This window comes from Perissodus microlepis, chromosome 15, assembly GCF_051167445.1.
Source record: "Perissodus microlepis isolate ML-2025 ecotype Zambia chromosome 15, ASM5116744v1, whole genome shotgun sequence".
NCBI classification, from domain to species: Eukaryota; Metazoa; Chordata; class Actinopteri; order Cichliformes; family Cichlidae; genus Perissodus; species Perissodus microlepis.
In genome coordinates, this window is record NC_140475.1 from 26204078 (window position 1) to 26225286 (window position 21209).

Sequence of the window (21209 nt, forward strand, 5' to 3'; positions counted from 1 at the left end):
TATACAAACGAGGAGAGTCAATAATTGATATATAAATGTTTATTGGCTGTTTGTAACAGTTTTTGGGATGTTTGTGTTTATTTTGCACTTTATGTTTGTGAACAAATAAAAGGTTAAAAAAATCCATTAAGCAAAAATCAGCTGTTTCTGATGTCTCTTAATTAAAAGTTATGATTTATTTTCTCACACAGTACAGGAATATTTAATACATCAGTCCGCTCTTCATGTTAACAGAAACATGGGATTGATCACAGCTTTTGGATTTTTGTTTTACTTGGGAAACTTTTAGACAAACTTCAAACCCGTTCACTTTAGGACAGATCTGTCTATGAGAGGTGGCAACTTGAACATTTGGGAGCACACATACATTCTCGGGCAAATATGGCAGCAGCATCCGTATCCCAGCATGCGCTGTCCTGAAGCATCAATCTGTGTTTTTATTTTATTTGGCGTGATGATGTCAGAATTAATGTCAGAGGTGTGTCCAATTATCTGATGAAACATGAAGAAATAACTCCGCCCCCTCTTTCTCACATCAATACAGTCACTTCCTGTTTTCAAAGGAACATCAGAGTCATGACTCTCCCCCTTTCTGGCTATGTAGGCAGAGCTACATCGATTCAGACAGCCACAGATGGGCTGGAAGGACATTCATGTTGCCATGGTGACAGCCATGTTAGTTTTTCCAGCGAATTTGCTGAAAGAAAAGAAGAAATAGTTTAGTCACATGTCAAGTCACATGATATAGTTCACAAAGGAGCCCTACTCACCGGGTTGCTGAGCAGGTCATCAATCTTCCTCTCCTCCGCTGAGCCCCTCACCACCTTCCCACGGTATCCCAGCAGCAGCTGCCGGTCCTTCATGTCCCGGTATGTCTGATTTGCCCAGAGATACAACATCATCATGACATCATACAAAGTATTGTTCTCTGATTAGTCATTTTTAAAGCAGCAGTGTGGTGGGGCGTGGTCTGTGGTGCCGTGCGGACGCACCTGCACGGCATCTGCAGATCGCGCCTGCGGTGTTAAAACACGGGGACTCAAGGGTTGGTTGTTGTGGTGAGAAGTGCTCAATAAAATGGCTCAAAACTATGATCCTTGGACCCGTCGTGCCTTAATTCCACCACAAGCAGCTAAATCAAATTTGGCAGACTCACACTGATGACGATGTCATGACATTTATGTTTCTGAGCCAAAGTGAGCCTCAACTCTCCGTCGTCCACGAGTGCCACGTAGTCCTGCAGCACCTGACAGTAATCAATAACCAATGATCAAAAATCAATAACAAGCTGATGGCTACGTCTCTCACTACCTCTGCACCAGGTGTGTTACAGTAGCTCACGTGTGTGGGGGCGGAGTTCTTCTGTAGGATGTCAACAACTCGCTGGAAGCTCAGTGGTGATTTCTTCCTGGTGAACCCAAGCCAATTCCTGCTGGCAAACAGAGCGTCCACGTCCAGCCATGCCTTCAGCTTCGCCCTTGCAGCCAAAGCAGTCACAAAGTACTGCTTTTCTGAGATCTGAGTTCAGAGGTCACAGGTCAGTGAGTCAAACAGATCAAAAGAGGTCAAAAGTCAAAGCAAACCAGTCAGCTCTCACCTTAAAGGTCTGACGGATATTTAACGGACTGCTGAAGGTCCCCTGAAATATAAACACTGTTGCAGGTTACTGCTAACTCAGGCTAACAGGGGCTAACACTAACTCAGGCTAAGAGGGACTAACACTAATTCAGGCTAACAGGAACTAAAACTAATACAGGCTAACAGACTGACCTCTGGCTCAGCATAGTGGTAGAAGCAGCAGTAGTACAGCGTGGTGATCAGCGGCATGTTGAGGATCAAAGCTTTTCTGGGAAACTTCTGGAAAATTTCCACCTTCCCTCCACGCTCAGCCTGCCGGTCTGTCACCTAGCAACAACAGTGATTAAACTGGATCTAGTCAATCAGAAGCCTTCAACCTTGTCATGAACTTAATTAACTGGTTACTGACCTCGATGATGATCTGCCTTTCCAATAGAGTGTAGTGATCCTGAACATGGGCCAGGTCCTCAGCAGAAAATGGGAGGCTGAAAACAACGAACAAACAACTGTAAACAACAAACACTAACAGTTACCTGAGTGTAATCAGATTACTGACCTAAGGCAGTTCTTCAGGAAGTCCCGTCTTTTGTTTTCATCTGTGATGCTCAAGTGTTCCTTATACTGAAGCAGCTGTTGCCATGAAAACAGGAAATGGCATCATCATCATCCCAATGAATGCCAGAAGAATTAATGTTGATGTGTTTATAGCTACAGAGTACTACATACCGCCGCATCCTCAGCTCTGCCCAGTGCTCTGAGGAACGGGAAGAAAGCAAACACATCAAAAGAGTTCTATCTGTACAGGTGTACACCAGATACCTGTGACACACCTGAATGTCTACCTGCTGACCTGAACCTCATCACTCAGTCACAAGAACACCTGCAGCATGTTCAGCATCACGCTTCATACAGACGAGGGCAGTAATCAGCAGGGACAGGTGTACTTGTAGGTGTGAGCAAACCTGTGCAGTTCCAGCAGCAGCCTCTGGTTTTGGGTCTCACTCAGGTAGTGGATGAAGTGTCTGAGAGCTGTCTGCCTGGACTCCAGCTCTCGAAACAAAACCTCTGAGAACAAAAACAGAGTCAGTGGGAGAACCAATCAACCAGCAGGACCGGGATCAAGACCACACTCACCTTTACAGAGCGTCCTCTTTAGATAGATTAAAACCTGAAACATAAACAGAGCATGCTCAGTTGTGTCTGATGGGATGGTTAATAAAGTTTAAATGATGCCGTTATGAATCAGATCAAGTTACAGCCGTGATGACGTTTCCATCATGAGCGGCGATGGCGAGATCGAGCAGCAGCAGTTTGTCCTGCAGTGTGCGGAACCTCTCCAGAGACACAGCCTAAAATGCAGTACAAATAATCACAGTACTACTACTACAGAGTACTGACGCTCAGAGTACCACACTGAATTTTTCCAGAGACACGGCCTGCCACACAGTACAAATACTTACAATATTAATACAGAGCAGAAATATTCAGACTTGGGTGAACAGGTGTGTTACCTTTCCTTGCTGAAGTCTCTGAACCGTCTCTTCAGGTGACCAATCACTGACATAATCCTGACATCACAATAACCATATCACCATTAGAAATGACAGCACAGGACTACACAACTGTAATCACATTACCCCAGAGTAATTAAATTAGCATCCATCCATCCATTCGCTACCGCTTATCCTTTTCAGGGTCGCGGGGGGTGCTGGAGCCAATCCCAGCTGTCATAGGGCGAGAGGCGGGGTACACCCAGGACAGGTCGCCAGTCTGTCGCAGGGCTAACACACAAGGACAGACAACCATTCACACTCACATTCACTTGCACATTCACACCTAGTGGCAATTTGGATTATCCAATTAACCTATCCCCACAAACTGCATGTCTTTGGACGGTGGGAGGAAGCCGGAGTACCCGGAGGGAACCCACGCAGACACGGGGAGAACATGCAAACTCCACACAGAAAGACCCCGGCCTGATGGTGGAATTGAACTCAGGTGCTAACCACCGTGCCACCGTGCTGCCTAATTATTAAATATATATAATTAATTAGCAATGGTGACTAATTTCTTAGTCAACTAAATGAGGGAAAAATATTAGAGTAAGCCACTGGTCTAAAACTAAGAAATACGGATATGGAGTTAAATTTGAGAACCGTTTAATGTCAACATAAGCCAGAGGTCACTAATAGGCGGACTGAGGTCCTGAGCCGCACCCACAAGCTGTCCCATATGGAACCGGACTTCCAGTAAAAACAGAAGGCAAAAATTTCAAAGCTGATAGGGTGCTTCTGTTTTAACTGGTCCAGCATTTTCTGGTCTTTACAGTAGTGGTTCAGTGGCTGAAGAAATGCACAGACCAGTTGGATGCAACTTAAGCCACCCCATGTGATACCACTCAGCCAATGAACTCTGTATACTCCAGGCGGTAAATCTGACAGCTGAGACTTAGTTACACATGAAAAGACAGTGAAAAAGAAGAAAGACAGCGATGGAGAAAAAAGAAAAGGAGAAACACAGACAACTGTGTCTGAAAACTCTGAATAAAGAGAGACTGGTGGCATGAAACAATAACGAACATGCTGTGCAAAAACAAAAAGTGTACAGTGAAAATAGAGCAACAGATGAATGCTGGGCCTCTGCAGATGCAATCTCCCAGCAGATGTGGACTCAAAAGAGCCATTTGCATGAGCCGACCTTCCACAGGTGTGAGGAAAGTCACCATGTTTGGCTCCACACACAAAAGCCAGGCAGTTTTCTCCGTTGTGAACATAATCAACACTAAAAAAAAAACTAGTTCATGCATTTATTACTTCCAGGCTGGACTACTGTAATTCATTATTATCAGGATGTCCAAAAAACTCACTGAAAAGCCTTCAGCTAATCCAAAATGCTGCAGCAAGAGTACTGACAGGGACTAGAAGGAGAGAGCATATTTCTCCTGTTTTGGCTTCCCTTCATTGGCTTCCTGTTAAATCCAGAATTGAATTCAAAATCCTGCTCCTCACATACGAGGTCTTAAATAATCAGGCCCCATCTTATCTTAATGACCTTGTAGTACCATATCACCCTATTAGAGCACTTCGCTCTCGCTCTGCAGGCCTACTTGTTGTTCCTAGAGTATTTAAAAGTAGAATGGGAGGCAGAGCCTTCAGTTTTCAGGCCCCTCTTCTGTGGAACCAGCTTCCAGTTTGGATTCGGGAGACAGAAACTATCTCTACTTTTAAGATTAGGCTTAAAACTTTCCTTTTTGCTAAAGCATATAGTTAGGGCTGGACCAGGTGACCCTGAATCCTCCCTTAGTTATGCTGCAATAGACGTAGGCTGCCGGGGGATTCCCAGGATGCATTGAGTTTTTCCTTTCCAGTCACCTTTCTCACTCACTATGTATTAATAGACCTCTCTGCATTGAATCATATCTGTTATTAACCTCTGTCTCTCTTCCACAGCATGTCTTTTATCCTGTCTTCCTTCTCTCACCCCAACCGGTCGCAGCAGATGGCCGCCCCTCCCTGAGCCTGGTTCTGCCGGAGGTTTCTTCCTCTTAAAAGGGAGTTTTTCCTTCCCACTGTCGCCAAAGTGCTTGCTCATAGGGGGTCATATGATTGTTGGGTTTTTCTCTGTATCTATGAAGCGCCTTGAGGCGACTTTTGTTGTGATTTGGCGCTATATAAATAAAATTGAATTGAATTGAATTGAAATTGAATTGAATTAAATATTGTTTCCGACTCATCAGTGAGCTCCTCCTCATGCGTATCAGGATGGCCCTGATTCAAGCCTGGTTTAAAAATTCCCTCTGACCAGAAAAGAGGGGGGTGATTAAATACGGAGAGGAATTTTCCACAAAAGGGTTGCAAATGCGTACGACATGACCCAAAAGCATAAACTAAGATTTACAGATGTGTGCAGTGATTTGTGTGTAACGTACGTCAATCCACACAAAAATCGGAAGCAATCTAAGCAAGAGTATAACTATTTTACAAACGCATACATCCAAACCTGAATAAATACTAATCATTTATGCATGATTTAAGTTCAGCTTCATGAATCCGATAATTGTTTTTTCAAAAAACGGTCTGTGCAAACAGTTACACGTCACACCTCTCATCAGTCAGAAAACCTTACAGAGTATAAAAGCGCTATATAAGAATCCGTCCATCTACCATTTACCATGACCTAAAAACCCAATGGAGATGGTTTGGGATGAGATGGACCGCAGATCAAAGGCAAAAGGGCCAACAAGTGCTCAGCATCTCTGGGAACTCCTTTAAGACTGTTGGAAAGCCATTTCAGGTGACAACCTCATGAAGCTCCTCGAAAGAATGCCAAGAGTGTGCAAAGCAGTAATCAAAGCAAAGGGTGGCTGTTTTGAGGAATCCAAATTATTTAAAACATGTTTTGAGTTCACAAAACATGACCCATGTCTCAGGTGTACACAGCGGCCTCCTCCTGGCAGGATATCCCTGGTCGGACCACCTTACCCAGTTGGTGTCTACCTCGACTGGCTCCTTTAAATGTGGACGAGCATCGACTCTACTCTAAACCCTTCCGAAACAACTGAACTCCTCGCCCTATCGCTAAGGATTGTCTGTGATCTCATTCTTTTGCCTTTAAAAGAACTAGAAATAACAGTGGTGACTAAAATATGAGGCTGATTTTTGGCGTTTCTCACCTGGTGGCAGATGGTTCCATAAGATTAGGATTAGGACTATTTACCAGCAGTGGGGATTAATTCAAATGTAAAACAACTAGGTTAAATGACTCATATGTCTGGTACCGACTAGTGACAACAGTGAAGATTAGTTGTCCAGTCGACTAGTCGTGCACATCAACTTACATCAGGTTAATGATATTATAATTTAATTACTCATGGGTAATCAGAATACCCAAGAGTAACTGGATTTTGAAGCATAACTGTAATGAGATTAACAGTTATCACAATATTTGAACAGCCATATTACACACCCATAGTAATTAGATTACTAAATATAACACCCTATTTAACCAGGGTAATCTTACCTTGTACTCAGACTTTGGTTTTCGGAGCTCAGGAGCGTAGAGCCTGACAGACGAGTCAGTAAGTGCTAAAAACCCCAAAAAACAAATGTCAGTCTGAGCAAGACATCCAACCACCATACATCCTCTATCATCTGACCATCATTAATGACCATGCAACCACCAAACAACATCCAACCACCATCAGTCAACCAGTATTCACCCAGCCATTATCCAAGCACCATCAAATCAGCATTCATTATTAATCGAACCATCAACCAATCACTATCCAAACATCATCCATCACCATCTAATCATCACCCACTATTTATACAACCATTATTTGACCTTTAAATACCATCCAATATTCATCCAACCACCAACCAACATCATTGCATATTCATCCAATCACCATTCAACATCATCCCATATTCATCCAACCACCATTCATTTATATACCCTGATATACATGACCCTGACTAGGTGAAATATCGTAAAAGTATAAGAACACCACCTGAGTCATCTGAGGACTCACCGTCACTGAAGGTCTGGAAGTTCCCTACCTTAGGTTTTCCTGCACAGAATCACATGACAACTGCAGTGAATCACATGATCAGGCTTCGGTCTATCTGAGTCATGTGACCGTCCTCACCTTTGAATAGAGAGCTCAGCGAGTATCCTGATTGGCTCCTACTGATCGATGGCGTGTCAGTGCTAATTTTGGGGAAGGCAGGCTCTCTATCTGCCCTCTGACTGGAGGCAGCTGTCTCTTTAACGGACCAGGAAATACCTGTGGACACAAGTATGACAGGTAACCACCCTATAACCAATCAAATCTCAGCATTCTCCAAAGGAGTGACCAATGAGGAGAATGTAGGGGTCTTACTGCCGACTGGCTCGCCACTCCAGCTGACCCTCTCGACATCATCTTCGTCATCGTCTTCCTCCACCAGCCGCCGTATATTGTTTACTGCCTGCCGAGACTCCTTCAACTGTTAGACAACAACACCTAAAAATCACACCTGAGAGCCACATCAAGTCAATGACACACATGCAGGGCTAGAACAATTCACTCTGGCTTCTGGTTCTGGAGGTCTTACCCTGCTTAACTCATCATCTTCATCATCGAAGGTGAACGCTTTAAACTTGGAGCTGTGCCAGTAGTCTTCCTCGTCAACTTTACTCTTAATCATCTGGACATAAAGAGTTAGTGACTCTTTATTTAAATTGTCAACACAGAAAGGAAGGAAGCTATTAGCTGGTAAGACACAGCCTGCATCACATGATGTCATTCTGTTTCTGCTTATTGATCATGTGATGAGATCACAGGTCAGTGATCTCACAGTGAGAAACACCGTCTCAGCATATGCTAAGCTTTTCATATTTTTCATTTTCAGTGTGTATTATTAGTAGAGATGGACCGATCCGATATTACGTATCGGTATCGGTCCGATACTGACCTAAATTACTGGATCGGATATCGGAGAGAAATAAAAAATGTAATCCGATCCATTAAATATCAAAAAAGCACCTCACAAAACTTGCGACGCGGCGTAACTCGGCTCATAACCGTAGCACGTTGGAGCAGTGTGCTCACGTGATAGAGCGGCTGAGTGTATTTGTAGCCTGCTAGCAAACATTTCATCTCCGAGGAAGTTATCCCAGAGAGAAGTAAAGCAAGTGTGTAAGTTCATCTCTGAATGTTTGTAAAGCATTCCCGCGTTAAGCTTAACAACCGATATATAGAGCAACTGCCTCTTCTCTCTCTCTCTCTCTCCTGCTGCTACTTCAATTGTGAAACTGCTTAATGATCAGCTGATCGGCTTTTCTGTCGCGAGTCTGTCTCTCTTGTTTGTTTTTGGCCCACTTTGCACCAGAAAGAGGAAACCAGCAGCTGAACAACAGCAGCACGTTTAAGCTTGATAAGCTGTTGTTAGAATTTATTTAATATTACTTTCTAGACCAGGATCTTTTCCTACGCAGCTGACGGCTGGTAACTGTGCAGGGGCGGATCTAGCAAAGTTTAGCCAGGGGGGCCGATAGGGCATTAACAGGGAAAAGGGGGCACAAAGACATACTTTTCTTTCTTATTCTCATTTAAAATATCTAGCTTTTAATTATTTAATAATTATCTGAATCTTACACCCAAAGTTTTAATATGATGTAAAATGTATAGAAGTCCATTACTGTATATAGTAACTGTTAAGTCTAATATGTAAGCTGTAGTACTTTTTCCTTTGGGAAAGTACCATCTGTGAATTCTGCAATTCTGTTGAAGAAAGATGTTGAATCTATTTAATTATTCTTGAAAAATAATTTATTTCTGTGAATTTTTTTCACCCTGCATCAAATTAAAGTTGATTACATTGATTAAGCATCATGAGGAAGAGGCTGGTTCCCTATTTTCTTTTGCTGGGAGTTTTATAACCCTATTAGTTAGGTTGCTTAATATTTCTGCTAAGTACTCTTTAAAATACCAGAATAGGGAGGATGGAGTAGGTTTAACTTTATTAGATTGATCAGTGTTGCTGATCTATGAAATATTTTGGGTGCAGTGTGGTTTTTTTTTTTTTTTTACATACAGGTATAACAGAATAGCTTTAGTGTTGTTGTTGTTTTTTAACTTGAGTATGAACTTATACAAAAAGCAGCAAGATATTTAAAAAACAGTTTTATTGATTAAAAAACACACTATATCGGATTCATATCGGTATCGGCAGATATCCAAATTTATGATATCGGTATCGGTATCGGACATAAAAAAGTGGTATCGTGCCATCTCTAATTATTAGCACTATTATGTTTTTGGTCAAAAAAAAAAATCTGTTAAACATTACTCATTACTTTTCATAAAGTACATTACTTAATTACTCACTAAAGAAAGTAACTTATTACACTACTTGTTACATTACTTTCTCATTATTCCAGAAATGACCTGAAACAACTGTCACACATTTACTTTTAACAGTATAAACCTGACACAGATCTCTATCCTAATGAGGACACGCATACAATTTTTACACATAAACACAAAGTAAAACCAAAAATCAGCCAAAGCACACTGCAGAGTGGTTGCCAGGGTGATTCTACAGTACACACACGGACAGGTAGAAACAGACGCTGCAGCCTGACTGCTCATTACTGTCTTTGTTACATGATGAAGTTCAGGCTCTGGCTGCTGGGTTCGGGTCTGCATACAACTCAGCTTTAATATCACTCTGCGCTCTTGGCTAGCTTTGTGTTAGCATGCTCTCAGTGCAGATGTTATTAGATGTTGTGTTAACAGAATAATGCAGTTGTTTCTTTCCTGAATGTAGTTTACTCTTTACCATCGCGCTCTTGTTCTTTTGTGCATTCAAATCTAAAGGCCTGTCCATATCCCCACCCCTCAGCAGCTGTAGACCATGCCACCATTTTTCTCTTCCCACTCACAAACTGAAATCAGCTTCGACTGTAGCACGAGTGCACAAAGAAAAGCATTTGTCTGACGTTCCTTTCACCTACATATCCTTTAAAGTCTGCTCCAATCACCACGCTAACCGTGTGGGAACACTCTCTACCACTTCACACCTTTTGACTTTTAGCTTCAAAATCATGATCCTTTTTCAGACTCTCCTTACTGCCACAACCCTATTTACATATTCTACCTCCAACATTACCCCTACTTTCTTTCTCTTTCTATCTACACCAAGGTACAGCAGAATCCACCTCCACTGCTCCTGGCCTCTGCTGGTCTCTCATAGTATATCTACCCTCTTTCCCTTTCCCATCACAGTCCCAACACTTAGAGTCCTACTCTCACCTACACACTCCGGCCTTTCCTTCTGTCTCGCTGCCTCCTAGTCCTAACATGCCCTCTCAGAAGGACCTGGACTTTAGGAGGATGAGGAAACCTGTGACCCCTGTTTCAATCCAGGGAGTCGATGTGGACTTTGTGGAGGACTATAAATACTTTGGAGTACACACAGACAATAAACTGGACTGGGTTAAAAACATCACTGCACTCTACAGGAAGGGCCAAACGTGTCTCTGAGGTCTTTCAACATGTGTCGGACAATGCTTAGGATGTTCTATGAGTCTGTTGCCGCCAGTGCCATCCCATGCTGTTGGGTTGAGGGTCACAGACGCCAACAGACTAAATAAACTGATCCCCAAGTCCAGTAATATTGTGAGGATGGAGCTGACTCCCTTAGGGTGGTATCTGAGAGGTGGATGTTGTCCAAGATAAGGACAATGCTGGATAATACCTCCCACCCATTCCATGATGTGCTGGCCAGTCCCAGGACCACGCTCAGTGAGAGACTGCGATTACCCATAAGGCACCACTGAACAACACAGGAAATCATTCCTGCCTGTGGATATCTCCGTACAACTCCTCCATCTAATGCACAATGCAGAAGTTACACCCTTCTGCACATCCTGTACAGTAAAATAACAACGTTTCACAGGTCAGAGTAAAATGTCAATCATGTATATGTCATGTCTCTAATATTCTTGATATTTATAAATATATTTGTATACATTAGAGCTATTTCTTATATTTTGTAAACATCCATCCATTCGCTTCCGCTTATCCTTTTCAGGGTCGCGGGGGGCGCTGGAGCCTATCCCAGCTATCATAGGGCGAGAGGCGGGGTACACCATGGACAGGTCGCCAGTCTGTCGCAGGGCTAACACACAGAGACAGACAACCATTCGTGCTCACATTCACTCCCACATTCACACCTATGGGCAATTTGGATTAATCAATTAACCTATCCCCACAAAGTGCATGTCTTTGGACGGTGGGAGGAAGCTGGAGTACCCAGAGGGAAACCACGCAAACTCCACACAGAAAGACCCTGGCCTGATGGTGGAACCAAACTCAGGACCTTCTTGCTGTGCGGCAACAGTGCTAACCACCGTGCCACCATGCTGCCCGTTATTATTTTGTAAACATTGTAATATATTATATTATTTAATTTAGTTTAGTCTGTTACTGTTATTGTCTTGGAGCAACTGTAACAACATAATTTCCTTAGGGATTATTAAAGTATTCTGATTCTCCCTCTCCTCTTCCTTCATCTTCAATAGTAGTCAGTAGTAGTAGCCAATAGTAGCCCAGTTTGCACCTGTTGGCCAGCAGCACCGAGTCAGTCATTGTTAACCCGGGCCTGACCGATCCGGTATGGAAATCTGATTTTTTATGGCCTGCATGCCTGATCCGGATGTCCTTCCTGAACCCTCCACATTTACCTAGTCTGGGACCAGAGGTGGGAAGTAACGAATTACAAATACTTCAGCAGAATCTTCAGGTATCTGTACTTTACTTGAGTATTATTATTATTATTATATATTTTTTTACAACTTTTTACTTTTATCCCTACATTTTATACAAATATCTGAACTTTCTACACCTTACATTTTCAAAACGGCTCCTTACTTTAGTTTTAACACATCTGAGGGGAGTAATTATTTTATATCACTGCGAACCTTCATAGTCATAGCCAGGGGTGTCCATGAATTGTGTTTGCGGTACTTCAGCATCTAGCTAGCCCTGCTGAAGAGGAGCGAGCATAAAGGGAGTAACGTTTTTTAAGTGTCAGGCAGTTTGAAATGCAGCGTTTCTATCAGCTCAGCAAACATATAAAAACTGTTTGTGTGCAGTTTGTCTCACAGTGTGTTACAGCTAAAGGTCCAGCTGCATTTCACAGGGAGAGAAAAAGATAAACAGGTTAGTTTTCTGCACTGTGATGGATACAGTAAAGGTGCACAGATGCTGTGGTTTCATTTCAGTTAGCTTACATCAAGTGATTCATATGAATTTCAGTTGATGATGGTTGTATAGTGTCTAATATAAAGACAGCATAAACAGTGTACTGTCAGTGTAGAGGATGAAATCAGCTAGGACAACTCAGGAAACATCGGCTCACATCTTGTTGAATTCAGGTGTATACATCCATAAAGAGCAGCAGATCAGCTGATCACAGCCTGTACATTAAGAAAATCTACTGAAGCTCTCAATAGAGATTATTGTGAGTTATGATTCGTTCCCACACCGAACCACTACAATTTCGCGGGGTTGCTGGGAGTTGTAGTGCGCTGCAGTCTGCCGTAGCCCGTGTTGGTTAGCCTGATCCCGGACTCACATCTGCTATGCACGTGTGCGTTTTCTAGTAACGAGCTCGGAAAGAAAAGCGTCTGGATTTCTTTAAGTTGCTTGAAGACATTTCACCTCTTATCCGAGGAGCTTCTTCAGTTCTAGGGTCAAACTGAAGAAGCTTATCGGATGAGAGGTGAAACGTCTTCAAGCAACTTAAAGAAGTCCAGATGTTTTTCTTTCCAAGCTCCTTAGACTACGATGACCTGGATGACTGAGAACCTTTACAGACACGTTTTCTGGTAACAGCTGCAGGTTTGTTATTAGCATGTTAGCATTAGCTAGCTAAATGAAAAATCCGTATATTAGTGTTTTTAGTGACAAACGGTGGGAATGTGACGTCACTCCGCAGGTGTCTAATCTGTAGACATCAAGCACAAACCGCTGGTTGTAAACCTGATAATCGATGAGAATCAATCAGCTGTTTGTTTGTTTGTTCGTTTGTTTTTTTACCTTCACCTGCTTCTTCGTCTCCTTCTCTTTGACGGAGGATGCTTCCGGCTGCGCGAAGTTTGCTGGGAGCTGTAGTACGCTGCACCAGGAAGTCCATTTTTGATCTAATCAATAATTCGATTAAAGGAGCAGGAAACCAGACAGATGTTCTTTTTAATTTGATTGTCTTAAAAGTCTGAAAATAAAACATCACATAAACCAGAGGAGTCATTCTTCTAAAAATGGATCTGATTGGTCTGTTACATTCAGCATCAGTGATGTGACTGTCAACAGATTGGTTGCAGACATCAGCTGATTTATTTCCACCTGGGAGGCTTTAGGTTATTATCACCTGAGAGCAGCATGCAGGTATAGCTCTGCTGGTTCCCAATCTGGGAGCAAAGACCCACAGCTGGCCTCAAGGTAACTGTCAGGGTCCCACGTCCTCTGTGCTTTTACTTTGACAGTAATAAGAGGAAGTGGGCGTTTCATGTTTCAGCTGGTATCAGGCTTAGGGTTTTAGCAGTGTGAGCAGCAGTGTCTCATTGGCCCTGTATTGATCAGCGATCGTGATGGCTAAGTGGGGTGAAGGAGACCCTCGATGGATAGTAGAGGAGAGAGCTGACGCCACCAACGTCAACAACTGGCACTGGTCTGTTCATCTTCATCAATGCTACCATCACTGCAGTACTCATTATACTACTATTATTATTACTACTACTTATTTATTGTAATAAATATAAACTGGTCCATGTGGCAGACAGACAGACTGATGAAGGTAGAATTCAGGTAATGCTGTTGCTATAGAAGTTGCTTCAGCTCAGTGATAGAAAACGCGCAAGAAGGTCAGTCATGTGACATGCTGAGGCCCCTCTTCATGTGTGTATTCAAGCTTTTGAGTAACAAAAGTTACTTTTTGAGTAAACTTTGGGGCTTCCTGCAGGTAACTGAGGGCATTGGCCTCATTTCCATGGTAACAGCCTGAATGTCATGACTGAGTAAGAAGAGGACATTTCCAGAATGATCTCAGTGTGTATGTGATACTGTAGGATGAGCTATTTTAGACTTTCAGTGTGTGTTATGTGAGCCGCAGCTGGTTCAGCACATGTTTGGAGGTATTTTTGAACTCTGTGATGTCAGAGGTGGGCGTGATTTGGTACCCGCTGACCCTCCTCTCTCCCCTGGTCAGGACAGAGCGAGATGTGTCCTCCTGGTCCTCGGAGTGCCTCCATCAGTTGCTGCTCGGTGTGCAGGTGGAGGGACCTGAGGGTATCTGCCAGCTGACCGAAGTCACTAAGCTGGAGGGAGAAGCTTCCATCAATAACCGCAAAGGGAAGCTCTTCTACTTCTACGAGTGGCAGCTGAGACTCAGCTGGCTGGGTCAGTGATCTCACTGATGATGTCGTCCATCCATTCATCATGGGAGACCATCTCAATTTGGTTCATGTGACTGACTCTAACCTTCACGTAGATGCTGTAGTTATGGGGTCTCAAACTCACAACCCAGGGGCTACTTGCTGCCCCGTATATTGACAGTTTGATCCTTGAAGTGACTTTTTTTTTGTTAAAATAAGTTATTTAAAAAGCCAAAAATGATTTAATATGAAGGCAATATGAGCAGAGAGTACAAATATGCTGAGGGATTGGCTCTGTTAGTTCAGTGAGAGAGTCAAAAACTAATGTGTACACTTATGTCTGCATATTTGTTAAATATGAACAAAATGATAGTAGAAGTGCTGCCATGTGTCTGGCCAGGTAGAGAGTACTGATGTGTTTATTTGGTGGTTCAATGAAGGGCTTCAGTTAAGAGTGAGAAAAAAACGTTTTGTCTTGTTATACAATATTTGAAATTTAAAATACAACACTACATTTTAGAAAATATTTGTGGGTGTTTTCTTATTTGTTTGTTTTGTATTACTTGAACACTGAAGTGGCCCTCCAATAAGATGACAGTGCCAGCAATGGCCCATAGCTCATTTAGGTTTGAGACCCATGCACTAAACCTTTCAGCCAAAGTTCTTCTAGAAGCACGTCGCACAACGTGGCAGCTATCATGATGATAACTCTCTGAGCATGTTTGAGCAGTTATTTTGAAATATTATCAGCGTTAACCCTAACTTCAGTGGTCACTGGGGAAAAACTGTAAAGAATCTTCATTGTGAGTGTTGAATAGTCAGGTGTTCATGCTTTACTTTTATTGAGCAACAAATTATTTTTCCTGGCTAAATGAAGATCTTCTAAATCAGCAAGACACCATTTCCTCTTTAGCTCACAGGTTATCTGGTTGAAAATGCACATTATTCATTTATACCAGGGAGTCAAGTGCTTTTGATTTCAGTCTTTCTTTTTCAGAATCAGGTAACACTTTAAACAAGATAATCAATCTCTATGGGAGTAGAGTTCAAGCAGTGGCTCTGCATTGTGTTGGCACATGGTATTGAAAAAAGATAATACTGAAGAGTTCTTCCTCACTGCTGTGTAAGCCATTATTGTAAACCAGGAGTCTTTGCTGATCATATTAATTATAACTACTAAATCTACTCTTATCCTTATATGAAAGGTTTCATTTTGACTCAGTGTCACCCGCTCTGGCCCTTGGAATACATTTGACTATGACTGCCAGAATCTCTAGCCACGTGTACAGCGGGGATTTTAACATAGGGTTGCTCTTTTTCTGTAGTGCCAACTGTTTTCTGTGTGCAGGGATGTCCTGCAGGGGAGTGAAGTTCAGAGGAACTATTGATGTGTCCAACCTGTCTGACGAGAATGACAAGGACGACCTGGATGTGAGTTTGACTTCTGATTCTGATCACATACCCTGCAACCCAGTGATGACTGCACTGATGAGTGTATTGATAATTATGTTGCTATCCAGATCTGCGTGGCTCTCTGTAAAGACCAGCCCAACACACCTCTCCTGGACCTCATGAAGACCTCCGGCATCCAGGAGGTTCGCAGGGTTCTGGGCGAGTATGTCCGGCGGCTCAAATCAGGTGTGTTACCTAGAAGACATCAGGCAGTTTCTGACCATAAGGAGTTTTTAGAACTGTTCGTGGGTGTCTCTTCTGTGTCTCTTAAGTAGATCAGTCAGTAACTATCAAAGCCTTTTAGGGGTGGGTCTAAACAGGAAAAAGCTAGAAGTAATGTGGAAACTTGAAACCATTAAAGTTCTGTAAAATTCAGCAGTGAGAGGTGGGTGGGTCCAGGCTTGAGATAATAGTTGGAAGTGAATACCAAAGTGTTAAGAATACTGCTGATATGAGGGGGTGAGTTACTGAGACAACCAGAGTCTACAATTAACTCTAGCACCCAGCAATCCTGTCAGAGTCTGGCTGAGGCAGACTGTATGTATTGCGAAAAAGGACTCAAATGCAGACCAAAACAGAATGTGAAACGTGACATGGAATAACAAAACCGAGCCGTTTATTAAGGCTGGCAAAGAAGTACAAAACAAAAGACAAAGGTGAAACTAAACAATAAACTAAACTGGGTGAACTAAGATTAAAGCATGAAAAAACCTTCAACATGAAACCTGGCATGGAGACATGGAAAAAACCTGGATGCATGACGTGAACACAGCAGATGACCTGACAAGAAATGACTGAAAACACACAGACTAAGTACACACAGGAGGATAATGAGGGAAATGGAAACACATGGGGAAACAGCTGTAACAAGTGAGGATAACGACATCACAGGGGAAACGTAAAGCTAAACACATAGAACACAGGAACACAGAACCTCTTCAAAATAAAATGGGAAACATAATGAAACGCAGATGTGACAACATGAACTTGACAACAAAAGACATGAAGACATGAAACACATAAAGGACAAGGGATACTTAATACAGGGGTTGAAAACTTAAGTGGAAACTAATAAACAAATTACCTTAGAAAACCCAATGAACTTAAACATAAACCATAAACATCAAAATAAACAAAAACTCAAAACGCTGGGTAAAAAGACCCAGGATTGTGACACATCCACTACAAATGCGTGTGAGCAAAACACGTTAAATCTAAGTGGAGCTTTAGTACTCTGTTTTGAGCTTCTCCTGGTGGTTGGAACGTTTGTAGTTTCAGCCCTCAGCAAGCCATTACTCTGAGACAGTCCCTAAAACGCTTCATTGTGAAATTTACACCTGTAAAGATCAGCCAGGGAGATGACCCATGGGGTAACTGTGACCTCTGATCCCACAGAGTTTGGTCAGGGAATGATTCTTCCCACCACCAACGCACTGAAGCAGCATTCATCTGTGTCGACCAAGAAGAATGAGGTTAAGACCAATAAAACCCAAGTAGGATGCTCCTCCTGTCCTGACTTAGCTCCTGTTCAGCCTCACTGTTGAAGTGCTGACCTTTGATTTTTCTGTGTTGTCCTGCAGATTAGCCCCGCCCCCAAGTGCTCCTCCAGTACCGCCCCCTGTCCCACAGGTGATCGTAACCAAACCTGCAGTTTCGATCTGAAAGAAACATTCCAGACCAACGCTCATGAACTCTACAGGACATTCATCAGCCAAGAGGTACTCTAACAGACTAGGAAGGACCAGACGAAGTCAGAACAGACCAAGAAAGACAAGAACAGGTTATAAATGACGCCCTATGAAAGACCCTGTTCAATTTATCTAAATCAGTCATGACCAGCCAGCAAGAAAAACTTTGTTTGATTAAAATCAGGTCAAATCTAGGCTAAAAATTGGTGTCAGACTTTTACGAGTTCAGTATGAATCCTAGGCCTGAAACTGACTGAAACCAGACAATGAAAACACAAATACAATTAACCAGGTGATCAGAACTGGGCCCCGGCATTACCTGAAATTAGGCCAATCTCAGACCAGTAATGTTCTTTTTATACCACTGACATCTCTGTGCAGTTCATGCAGGTATTCACACGCTCATCAGCGGTGGTGGACAGTTGCTGTGGGGGGAAATTCCAGTTGCTGGACGGGAGCATCAGTGGACAGTTCACACAGCTGGTGAGGTCACAGCTGCCCAATCACTCACACATTAGCAAAGCTGTACCATGACGGAATAGTAAACCAGACTGTGCCCCTCCCCACAGGTGCCAGACAAGAGGATTGACATGAAGTGGCGGTTCAGGACATGGCCCAGCAGTGAGTCTTCCTATTAGGATGTGATGCATTCATGTTTTTCTGCTGCTGCTTTCAGGGACACTCTAACCTCTCTGGACTTTCTCTAGACCACTATGCCTCCGTGAGCCTAGAGCTGGATGATCGAGGAGACGACACAGAACTGAGGTTGGAGTGCCGAGGAGTCCCTTTAGGAGAAGAGGACTCCACCAGAGAGGGATGGACCCGCTTCTACTTCCGGGCCATCAAGCAGACATTCGGATACTGAGAGACTCCAAACCCTGGAACTCATCTGACAGACCGAGAGGAGGTGGTGGTTAGAATGAACTGTTAAAGGAACAGTAACACAATTCCTGTATCAAGGAGGCACCATGTGACTCCCAGACTAAAAGGAACAATGTACCCAAGAGGTTCCAATCAAAGACTTTAAAATCTTCTTTTAAGCTTTGACTTGGGATGTTAATAAACAACTTCTCTCCACTCTGTGTTTGTCCTGCTGCTGTCAACATGGTGCAACATTTTAACGTCAATCATGCATGCAGTACAGTTCCTTCTGTTTTTTCTCTTTAGTTTAACTTTTTCTTACTTATTTCTTTGTCCTTTACTTTGTACTTAGAGTGTTCGTCTGTTTTAATTCAATTCAATTCAATTCAATTCAATTTTATTTATATAGCGCCAAATCACAACAAAAGTCGCCTCAAGGCGCTTCATAGATACAGAGAAAAACCCAACAATCATATGACCCCCTATGAGCAAGCACTTTGGCGACAGTGGGAAGGAAAAACTCCCTTTTAACAGGAAGAAACCTCCGGCAGAACCAGGCTCAGGGAGGGGCGGCCATCTGCTGCGACCGGTTGGGGTGAGAGAAGGAAGACAGGATAAAAGACATGCTGTGGAAGAGAGACAGAGGTTAATAACAGATATGATTCAATGCAGAGAGGTCTATTAATACATAGTGAGTGAGAAAGGTGACTGGAAAGGAAAAACTCAATGCATCATGGGAATCCCCCGGCAGCCTACGTCTATTGCAGCATAACTAAGGGAGGATTCAGGGTCACCTGGTCCAGCCCTAACTATATGCTTTAGCAAAAAGGAAAGTTTTAAGCCTAATCTTAAAAGTAGAGATAGTTTCTGTCTCCCAAATCCAAACTGGAAGCTGGTTCCACAGAAGAGGGGCCTGAAAACTGAAGGCTCTGCCTCCCATTCTACTTTTAAATACTCTAGGAACAACAAGTAGGCCTGCAGAGCGAGAGCAAAGTGCTCTAATAGGGTGATATGGTACTACAAGGTCATTAAGATAAGATGGGGCCTGATTATTTAAGACCTTGTATGTGAGGAGCAGGATTTTGAATTCAATTCTGGACTTAACAGGAAGCCAATGAAGGGAAGCCAAAACAGGAGAAATATGCTCTCTCTTTCTAGTCCCTGTCAGTACTCTTGCTGCAGCATTTTGGATTAGCTGAAGGCTTTTCAGTGAGTTTTTTGGACATCCTGATAATAATGAATTACAGTAGTCCAGCCTGGAAGTAATAAATGCATGAACTAGTTTTTCAGCGTCACTCTGAGACAGGATATTTCTAATTTTAGAGATGTTGCGCAAATGGAAGAAAGCAGTCTTACATATTTGTTTAATATGTGCATTGAAGGACATGTCCTGGTCAAAAATGACTCCAAGGTTCCTCACAGCGTTACTGGAGGCCAAGGTAATGCCATCCAGAGTATGAATCTGGTTAGATACCATATTTCTAAGATTTTCAGGGCCGAGTACAATAACCTCAGTTTTATCTGAATTAAGAAGCAGAAAGTTAGCGGCCATCCAGGTCTTTATGTCTTTAAGACATTCCTGCAGTTTAACTAATTGGTGTGTGTTATCTGGCTTCATGGACAGATAGAGCTGGGTGTCATCTGCATAGCAGTGAAAATGTATGCTATGTCTTCTAATGATGCTGCCTAAGGGAAGCATGTATAATGTAAACAGAATTGGTCCTAGCACTGAACCCTGTGGAACTCCATAATTAACCTCAGTGTGTGAAGAGGACTCTCCATTTACATGCACAAATTGGAGTCTATTAGATAGATATGATACAAACCACTGCAGTGCAGTACCTGTAATACCTACAGCATGTTCTAATCGCTCTAATAGGATATTATGGTCAACAGTATCAAACGCTGCACTGAGGTCTAGCAGGACAAGCACAGAGATGAGTCCACTGTCAGAGGCCATAAGAAGATCATTTGTAACCTTCACTAAAGCTGTTTCTGTGCTGTGATGAGCTCTGAAACCTGACTGAAACTCTTCAAATAAACCATTCCTCTGCAGATGATCTGTTAGCAGTTTGACAACTACTCTTTCAAGGATTTTTGATATGAAAGGAAGGTTGGAGATTGGCCTATAATTAGCTAAGACTGCTGGGTCTAGAGATGGCTTTTTGAGTAAAGGTTTAACTACAGCCAGCTTGAAGGCCTGTGGTACATAGCCGATTATTAGAGATAGGTTGATCATATTTAAGATCGAAGAATTAATTAATGGCAGGACTTCTTTGAGCAGTTTTGTAGGAATGGGGTCTAAAAGACACGTTGATGGTTTGGAGGAAGTAATTATTGAAGTTAACTCAGAAAGATCAATTGGAGAAAAAGAGTCTAACTTAACATCAATGGTACTAAGAGTAGCTGTAGATAATATTACATCTGTGGGATGATTACTGGTAATTTTTTCTCTAATGATAAAAATTTTATTTGTGAAGAAGTTCATGAAGTCATTACTAGTTAACGTTAAAGGGATGGTTGGCTCAACAGAGCTCTGACTGTTTGTCAGCCTGGCTACAGTGCTGAAGAGAAACCTGGGGTTGTTCTTATTTTCTTCAATCAGTGATGAATAGTAAGATGTTCTGGCTTTGCGGAGGGCTTTCTTATAAAGCAGCAAACTATTTCTCCAGGCTAAATGATGATCCTCTAAATTTGTGACACGCCATT

At 42.6% G+C, this 21209-nt stretch overlaps 2 protein-coding genes across 7 annotated transcripts; one reads left to right on the top strand and one right to left on the bottom strand.

Annotated features, from left to right (window-relative positions):
• Window positions 1–24: 24 nt before the first annotated feature.
• vipas39 (VPS33B interacting protein, apical-basolateral polarity regulator, spe-39 homolog) lies at window positions 25–13381 on the bottom strand. 3 transcript variants are annotated; one of them, XM_084954030.1, is made up of 19 exons: window positions 13166–13381; window positions 7674–7766; window positions 7460–7565; window positions 7226–7363; window positions 7109–7147; window positions 6598–6662; window positions 3090–3146; window positions 2835–2927; window positions 2713–2746; window positions 2541–2643; window positions 2305–2332; window positions 2135–2208; window positions 1988–2063; window positions 1771–1905; window positions 1598–1639; window positions 1342–1518; window positions 1157–1246; window positions 771–875; window positions 25–697 (listed from the first exon to the last, which is right to left on the bottom strand). In XM_084954030.1, the coding sequence occupies exons 2-19, from the start codon at window positions 7764–7766 to the stop codon at window positions 677–679; spliced, it is 1476 nt and encodes a 491-aa protein (XP_084810156.1). In that variant the 5' UTR covers window positions 13166–13381; the 3' UTR covers window positions 25–676. The 3 variants fall into 3 exon arrangements, 2 of the variants coding, with proteins under 2 accessions (XP_084810156.1, XP_084810155.1); XM_084954029.1 differs by lacking the exon at window positions 13166–13381 and having other exon boundaries at window positions 7674–12390; XR_014802787.1 differs by lacking the exons at window positions 25–697; window positions 13166–13381 and having other exon boundaries at window positions 993–1246; window positions 7674–12390.
• On the top strand, window positions 12815–18716 carry ahsa1a (AHA1, activator of heat shock protein ATPase homolog 1a). Of its 4 annotated transcripts, none has more exons than XM_084954039.1 (10): window positions 12854–12967; window positions 13709–13796; window positions 14334–14524; window positions 15848–15930; window positions 16020–16137; window positions 17347–17423; window positions 17532–17669; window positions 18021–18122; window positions 18209–18260; window positions 18347–18716. In XM_084954039.1, exons 2-10 carry the CDS (start codon window positions 13717–13719, stop codon window positions 18502–18504), a joined length of 999 nt encoding a protein of 332 aa, XP_084810165.1. In that variant the 5' UTR covers window positions 12854–12967; window positions 13709–13716; the 3' UTR covers window positions 18505–18716. The 4 variants fall into 4 exon arrangements, with proteins under 4 accessions (XP_084810166.1, XP_084810165.1, XP_084810163.1 ...); XM_084954037.1 differs by having other exon boundaries at window positions 12857–12967; window positions 17347–17444; XM_084954038.1 differs by having other exon boundaries at window positions 12862–12954; window positions 17347–17444.
• Window positions 18717–21209: the final 2493 nt, after the last annotated feature.